An 8,629-nucleotide genomic window follows, 5' to 3' on the forward strand; every position below is an offset into this window, starting at 1 on the left:
GTTCGTGTGCTACTGAAAGAAGTCTGATTAGGAAATGTGGTGATTTCCGTAATAGCTATCACTTCTACCATTTTTTCAAATTATTGTTGCTTTTCCACAATAAATTTTCTTTAAAAAACGGCCTCGAGCTCAATAAAAATTGTTGAATATAATTGTTATAAGGCCAAAAAATAACAAAAACAAATAACTTAAGGACGAGCACACCTAAAAGTTAAACATTCTAAAAATAGAATTATTAGCAAAAACCAACAATACCAACAACCACATGATCAAGTGAATTGCAGCGGAATAGCTGCGCTTGATTGTGTTGGCATAACAAAAATGAAAATAGTGGAAAAAAGCAAACGATAATTTACAAGGCGTACTTAGCACGGTGCATAGGCAACTGGCTGAGTCAGTGGGATCGTCGGTTCGAAGCCTACTGAAAGAAGTCTGATGAGGAAATGTAGTGATTTCCGAAATAGCTATCACTTCTACCATTTTTTCAAATTGTTGTTGCTTTTCCACAATAAATTTGCATAAAAAACGGCCTCGAGCTCAATAAAAATTGTTGAATATAATTTATGTAGTTAATATAATAGCAAAGGTGTGGGTGAAAATTTAGATACAGAAAAGAATACAGATAAAGATGTGAATTAAAGTAAAGGAAGTGATACATATAAAAACAAAGATATAAAACGAAAGAGACAAAGATAGAGATAAAGGTAGGTAAAATTGAAGAATGATATGTATATTGTGTTGTTGTTGTTGTAGCGGCTACAACAACCCCGCCCAGATCGGTTGATATCTCAGCCGTTGTCGTCAAGCTCCACTAACGGAAGCCCCAAGAAGCGTGCAGCCTCAATGGGGTCGGTCCTCAGGGACAAAGGCGTTAGTGTTGTCAGGTTTTCCGGGCATACGAAGAGATGTTTCGAGCCGTGGGGTGTCTCTCCGCATGCCGAACACTCATTTGGCACATCTGCGTCTAATCTGCTCAGGTATGAGTTTAACCTGCTGCAGTAGCCAGAGCGAAGTTGGGCTATCGTGGTTCTAGTCTCCCGAGGCAGATGAAGCTCACGTCTCGTCGATGTCCGGTGGTTGTCCGCCTAGAACGGCATTCACAGGTCTGGAGTCTACATAACTCCAGACTGACTCCCTGTGAATGCCGTTCAGGGCCTGTCGATATGCTGCAGGTCCAGAGGTTGCTTAATGAACCTCAGGACTTCATCCGTCAGTTTTTTGTTGTTGTTGTAGCGGCTACAACAACCCCGGCCAGATCGGCTAATATATCAGTCGTTGTCGTCAAGCTCCACTAACGGAAGCCCCAGGAGGCGTGCAGCCTCAATGGGGTCGGTTCACAGGGACAAAGGGGTTAGTGTTGTCGGGATTTCCGGGCATACTAAGAGATGTTTCGAGCCGTGGGGTGTATCTCCCCATGTCGGACACTCATTTGGCACATTTGCGTCTAAACTGCTCAGGTACAAGTTTAACCCGCTGCAGTAGCCATAGCGAAGTTGGGCTATTGTAGTTCTGGTCTCCCGAGGCAGATGAAGCTCCTTCTCGTCGATGTCCGGTGGTTGTACGCCTAGAACGGCATTCACAGGTCTGGAGTCTACATAACTCGAGACTGACTCCCTGTGAACGCCGTTCACGTCTGTGGCTCCCAACCAGAAACTGCTTGCAGAGCATTGTGTTATGCNTTCTCGTCGATGTCCGGTGGTTGTGTTCCTAGAACGGCATTCACAGGTCTGGAGTCTACATAACTCGAGACTGACTCCCTGTGAACGCCGTTCACGTCTGTGGCTCCCAACCAGAAACTGCTTGCAGAGCATTGTGTTATGCTCCTTAACAGGGAGCATTTTCGACTCGTCGTGCAGGTGGTATTCTGGCGACATCAGAAGGCATCCAGTCGCTGTCCTAAGTGCAGTGTTTTGAGTCGTCTGTAGCTTCATCCACTGCGTCCTAATAGTCCCCGGCAACCACACTGGTGCTGCGTAATTTAAAACCGGCCGGCCTATTGCATTGTATGTTGCCAGCAACGTACTGCCGGCTAGGGACTTGAGGACTTTGTTGCGGCTCTGTACTTTGTTGACAATAGCGGTTGCGTGAGCAGAGAAGGAGAGCAGACTGTAGAAGGTTATTCCTAGTATTTTGGGGTTATTCACCGTCGGAATTGGTGTATAATCGACGTGAATTCCCAGCGGTAGTCTGAGGTGGAGAACAAGGTCGCAGAAGATTTTGTAGGAGACAGGGTTAGGCTCCTTGCATTGAAGAAGCGAGAAATCTCGGAGAGATACCCCTTTACTTTCGAACACAAGTCATTAATTCCATTCCCAGACGCCATGATCGAGCAATGTCGGCATAAGATACAATCGAGACTCCCTCTGGTGGTTGAGGGAGCTTTGAAATGTAAAAGTTAAACAGTAGTGGGGAAAGGACATCACCCTGTGGAACCCCGTGTTTTATTTATTTGAGTTTGCTCGATTTGTTTCTAAACATTACCGACGAGTGTCGACCACTCAGATAATTCGCTGATCACCGTTTCAGCCTCTATGTTTTCTAGTAGCGTGGAGTGGCTGACGGTGTCAAACGCCTTTGACAGGTCCAACGCTACTAGAATAGTTCTCTCACAGGGACGGTTGCGGTTTAGGCCACGAGTTATCTGAGTGTTTATTAGGCTGGGTCGATTTTGTATGGGGGAAAATAAAAGGCATTTGACCGTATTGTAATAGTAATATTATGATGTCTTAGGTCTAAGCCAATTGTTATTGGCCACGAAAGATTAATTTAAAACTTATCTTTAGCCCGCGCAATTGAATCAAAGTGTATGAATTTTTAAAATTTAACTTTGGCTTGTAATATCTATGGTATGCGTTAATTGTTATAAATAGGACGATATATCAAATTAAGGGTTATTAAATTTAGTATCTCACGTTCATTTATCATTTTTCAATAAGTCTACACGTTTTTAAGGTATGGGGGCGTTCAGAAATCACGTGATCATTTTTTTTTACATTTTGGAACCCTCCCCCCCCATAGTGATCTATGGTGATGTTATGCGAACCCCTCCTTCCCCCTCCCCGCGAAAATCGCGTGATTATTTACTGAGAAATTAAAAGGTTTTTTTGCTCTAAGCAGAAAAATAAAAATTTTCATTTAACACTTCATTTAAATAAATACAATAAATACGTAACATAAAAAGTACAAAAATTCATTTGAGTTAAGGTAGTGCGTCTTAGCCAGGGAAACATTTTTTAAATAACCTGATTATGCATCAAGCCATGGGTTTGCACATACGTCAGTTACACTAACGATAGAAAGCTTCTCATCTATATACATCATCAACAATATCGTTTTCATCGAGTCACTCTACCACATTTGTTCCGTCACTTCCATTTAAAATACACAGAACTTCAGCTGGACGACGATTAAGGATCCTTAACGAACGTATTGGTTCAAAATTTCTTTTCTTTTTATGCAAAGACTGAAGATGATTATGCAGACCTTTTTTTGAGCTGAAGTATAGCTGACAGTTAATGCACATGCGTTCGGTGATCAACCCTTTTATGGTTGGACAAAAGAAGTCGTAGGCCATTTTATTTATATCAAAATTTAAATGTTTCGATCCCAACGATAGTCTTAAAAGTAAAGGCGCGAAATGTTTTCCATCATGCGCGTCAGGTTTTGGGACAATTAGACCACTAGGTGTTTGCAGAAGAGGGTATGGAGGAGGTAAAAAGCGGTGATGTAAAATTTTTTAGTCGGGAGCTCCGCATTTGCCCACAGCAATATATATTAGTGCATTTAACTATTTGAAGCATATACTGACTTTCTCGAACGTGTGTGCTGTACCACTTAGTACATGGTAATACCGGAACAAAATTTTCAGCTCTAGCATCTGCTTCAATGTACTCTGCAAATACTTCGTAGCTGTCGATGACCATACCACTCCATATTTCAGCTAACACCTCACCAGCTTTACGAAAATTTATCTTCTCTAATGTTGGATCAACAGTTTTCCCATTTCCATCTAGATGGTTGCCGAAAGAATCGTGAGGTAGTATTACCCCCGCCAATTCCCGACTTAATGGAGCCATTCTGCGTTCAACCCTATTAAAGGCGCTTCTACCAGGTGCGTTTGTGAATATAAAAATAGCGTCGAGGTCATGTTTTTGAAAGTGATGAATTGCATGTGCAACCACCTTGGGGTATCTAGGATTTTCATCCGGGCCTCCGTCAGAAGACACAAAAATAACCGGCTTAACACGTCCACAATTATCTTTTATGACATTTCGGAATTGAGTTAATGTGATAAGTTTTTCAAAATCAAATGCATGTGTGGATGCGGTCGATGACGAGTGCTTTCCACTTCTGATGGCAATATAAGATGGTCCAGAGTAGGTTACTGCTTCCGGACGTCCTATTTCACCATTTTGTATTACACATGCAGCATAAACGCTAGGTATCAACTTGTGTCTGGCGGCTATCATCCAATCGTGATCAGGAAGCGAAACGCGGTACTCCATATGCATTAAGACAGGTGCCTGCTTGTTAGCAGCTGCTAAACCTATTGGTACACGAGCTTTATCATCTTGCGATAGAAAGCATGCTTGCAGCGGGCCTAGAATACTTGCCAGCGTTTCCAACGATCTAATTGTAGCGACACAGAAGTGCTGGTCCAAATGGCTTTTGTGATGATCAGCCTCTGGCCGACTCAATTTAACAGGTACGGTAACAACGTGCTTTTTTCCTTCCGACGTTTTACAATTTTTTGGCATTAATCGCAAATATGTCGCGCTTCTAGATATTTGGTAACCGAGATGTAACAATTTTTCATGAAGGTCGCTTAAGGTTTGACAACTCCGTACAATTTCACTTCGCCGACGTTCGTTGGCAGAAGCACCAAACATGGCTATGTCGACAATTGTTTTGAGTAACTCAGGCTGCTTACATTCAATACGAGGACGGCCTGGAGTACTATGTGTTACATTGGCTGCGTCGACATTATTTGCACTTATTTCTGCTAGTTTCGATTTAAGAGTTAACCTATGCTTTTTGGAGTGAATAGCGTGAAGCTTTTTTCTTCGGAGATGTTTTTTACAAGACTCAATACGTTTTTTGATTTTAGAAATTTCGTTTGATTTTCCACGGAGCAATGCCACATTGTATTCAGCTTTCAGTAAAGAAATTTGATTCCGCAGAACGTCCTGCGCTGGGGTATTACGACAAATTGGCGTAGTAAACTCTTCAGAGTCCTTGCTATTTTGAACTACGTCTGCGGTTTCACTCTGGCTGCAGTCGGGTTCAATTGCGGGGGTAGAACTATCGTTCAGTTGAGGCGTTTCTTTATCATTGTTCTGAAATGCATAATACAATAATGCATTACTATTACAAACTTTTAATAAACTAAAATCTGTCATCACCTTTTCATTGGGGTGTTGGAAGTACTGGGCAATATTGGCGATCTTAACTTTTGTCGTTGACTGCTTTAGCTCTTTAATTTTATTTAAAATAATGCTTTCGAAATCAGTTTTGTCTGTACAAGTTTTTTTAGCATCTCTCCAGAAGATGTTTGTACTTTCCTGGCACGCTGCTTTTGTTTTATTTGTATGTCGTGCAACATATGCACGAAATAGCTGCAAGTGAAGATTGGAATTCATTTCACCATAACTTTTTGAACTTAAATCATAGGCATAGTCACGGGATTCGCCGTGGAGGCTACTCCGCAGCAGGGGGCCACAAATGATGTGGTCCACTGCCGATGAGTCCGTTGGCCTGAACAGACTCTGAGGTGACTCCACTTGTTGCAAGCATTGCACTTGACTGAGGTGGAGTTGTGGTGTAGTCGTCTCTGGGATACAAAGCGGGTGTAAGTTTCTGGCCCAGGGTTTGACTCGATGCCAACCCTGAGCAGACGAATACGTAGCAGACACAACTTCTGAGACATTTAACCGACCTAAACGGGGTTAGATCGCCGAAACAACAGCCCTTGGTCGGGTAAAGCCCGAGTCATTCCGGTACGTAGGACCGGCTGTCGTGGGAACGAGCTATACTATGAATATGAGCATATATTAAAGATGAATAAATAAAAACCAATTTCAAAACTGAAAAACGCAAAACTGATTGTAGAGTCAAAATATGTTATTCTAATTTTAAATGTTTATTTGAATAAAGAAAATTTTTGAACGAAAGCAAATTCTCATGCGCAAAGATTTTGTGTATGAAATATGAGCAGAAGGCGTGTTACTTAGGTGTATGGGGCGTATGAGTAACATTCTTTCGTGCTCAATTTTCATACAAATAATCTGGCGCATTTTTATTTGTCCACTCATTATTTCGTATTTATCCATCGATTTTCTTCATCAGTAACTTGATTGTTTTTTGTAACAGAACAAGCTTTAGTACAAATGCAAAAATTTGAAACATAACCTGTTATTTTTTAAATTTTTTCTCTGTTAAAGTTTGATTTTTTTAATTTTTTCATTAAAAAATAAAAAAAAGCTGGAATGATTAATTAATTTGTCAGAAACTATAAGCCCTATCGGAAAGTGATGTATACACGTTTTATGGAGAATTTCACTGGCTTTCATTTGCCGTATTTTATATCTATTATATTTTTATATTTAGATTTTTAAATTGGTTCGTAAGATATACTTGAAAAGGAACCAATTTTTGCTTTATCTATCTCGAAAAAGTGTTCATAGAAAAAAAAATTAACTCGATTTTCGGAATCACCGAGCAATTCTACATAGGAATTGGATAGTGGCATCCCCAGAATATTTTTGCTGTAAACCAGTGTTATTTATCTCTTTACGCATATAAGACCAAAAATATTTATATTGAATCAAACGTCTAGTTGTACGGATACTTGGATGTTATAAAGAGTGAGTTTTGTCAAAAATGATTTTTCTCATAGAATTTGGAACAAATGGTCTAAAAGGTTTTTGTGAAATATCACACCAAATATTAAGATCAAGAATCGGAATATTAATTTCTTTTAAATTACTATTACAGTTTTGATCAGTTATAATGCCTTGAAGTGTTTGATCTTTTTTCTGTTCCTCGTATAACGTCTGAAAATTTATATCCTGAGCTAAAATCGTGTTAACATCTGGAATACGTGAAAGTGTGAAATGTATTGAATGACATTTGTAAATTGTGCTATGTACTCAAGGTGTCGAATTTGTCGAGGTGATTTTTCTGCTTTTGAATTTATAATAGGTTTCTTCCACAAGCTACTCGAAGTCCCTTCGAGTTACACATACGCGTTCCACCAGTAAGTTTTTGAGTTTATTTGATATACGATGACAGTTTGAAATTTGCTCGAGTTTTTCTACAAGTAGCTTGTGGAACAAACCTAATACGTGTTAAAGGTTTATGATCAGTGTATACAGTGAAAATTCTACCCTCAAGAAAATGTTTAAAGTTTTTAATTGAATTGTTTATTGCCAAAAGTTCTCTGTCAAACGTTGAGTAATTTATTTCTGCAGGAGATAATTTTCGTGAAAAATAGGCAAGTGGTTAAAACTGTCAAACCGTCGTTGCGTGCAGATGTGTTTTTTATCGCTCTCAGTTTTCGAATATTTGCTAATGGGTTCCATAACTTTATTAGTGTCAAAATGATTACTAAAACTTAATGAAGTTTTTTCTATGTTCGTGCATAATTTTTGAGACAGTGACTCTTGCATATTATAAACAAATAACGAAAAAAGACGTTCCTATTAAAAATGCCTTGCTGCTGTAACCATAAAGTTGAGCGTTCGCAACCAAAAATCCAGTGCGCAAAGTGCAATGAACTATTTCATTTGGAATGTGTGAATATTTTGCCGGCAGACGCTGTGTTTCTGCTTAACTCAGAAAGGCCTTTTCTGTGCAAAGTGTGTGCTGAAGCTCGGCGATATTCTATTCGCTCCCCGCCTCCTCCTGTTATTCTTAACGAGAGTGTTGTTGCTACTAATGCCATTGCTTCGGATTCCTCTAGCAAAGAAATCGGTGCCCATCGCAATAACAACCTCCCACAGCAGCACAAAATTCCTAAAAGTGCCTTGCCTAATCAACTAACTAGTAAAGCAAGTCGGTCTATCGAAAATGCCAATAATAACATTAATCTAAACTTAAGGCCAAAAGAGACTGCTACTCTGAGGGCAGAAAATGCCCGCGCTGTCTCGCTAAGCCTTTCTAAAGTAAGTGATACCACTAGTGGGTCTAACAACAAGCAGCAGGTATCATTGGTTTCGATTTTCAATGCAATCGTCTCTCTACGTGCTGAGAATGCTCGTATGCATAATCTCATTTCAACTCTTCATGAAAATAATAATAAATTAACAAACAAGGCGGACAGCATGCATTCGGATCTCTTACATATGCAGCGTAGCCTTCGGGAAAAAGATGATGCTATAAAATCACTCACAATGGAAATNTATTCGGATCTCTTACATATGCTATAAAATCACTCACAATGGAAATCAAAGATCTACGTGCTACTGTTAGTGCTGCTTTTGTGAAGGTTCGTAGTCAAAAAGAGGCGAATTACGAAAATGGTGCACTTATTGATGTTAGTACCACTAACAATTCTGCGATCATGTCGCGCATGGAAGCCAAAACTAAGGCTAAATCCTCTGTAGTTGCTAATAATGCCCTCGCTGTCTCT

At 40.0% G+C, this 8,629-nt stretch overlaps 2 protein-coding genes across 11 annotated transcripts in view; one reads left to right on the forward strand and one right to left on the reverse strand.

Annotated features, from left to right (window-relative positions):
* Positions 1-8,629, forward strand: part of LOC108365993 (ER degradation-enhancing alpha-mannosidase-like protein 3) — a 45,173-nt gene that overhangs the window by 26,260 nt on the left and 10,284 nt on the right. The gene's annotated exons all lie outside the window — the stretch shown is intronic.
* Positions 3,535-5,683, reverse strand: LOC108365992 (uncharacterized). The gene is made up of 2 exons (XM_017620239.1): positions 5,403-5,683; positions 3,535-5,336 (listed from the first exon to the last, which is right to left on the reverse strand). Exons 1-2 carry the CDS (start codon positions 5,637-5,639, stop codon positions 3,681-3,683), a joined length of 1,893 nt encoding a protein of 630 aa, XP_017475728.1. The 5' UTR covers positions 5,640-5,683; the 3' UTR covers positions 3,535-3,680.

Source organism: Rhagoletis zephyria, unplaced genomic scaffold (assembly GCF_001687245.7).
Source record: "Rhagoletis zephyria isolate East Lansing unplaced genomic scaffold, Rhagoletis_zephyria_1.1 Rzeph_scaffold_02101, whole genome shotgun sequence".
Taxonomy (NCBI): Eukaryota; Metazoa; Arthropoda; class Insecta; order Diptera; family Tephritidae; genus Rhagoletis; species Rhagoletis zephyria.

Bases quoted from the DNA above. Each gene is read 5' to 3' on its own strand.
- LOC108365992 (XM_017620239.1), bottom strand. From the start codon at position 5,639: ATGAATTCCAATCTTCACTTGCAGCTATTTCGTGCATATGTTGCACGA. The intron at 5,337-5,402 runs GTGATGACAGAT...TATGCATTTCAG, and splicing joins TCCAACACCCCAATGAAAAG to AACAATGATAAAGAAACGCC.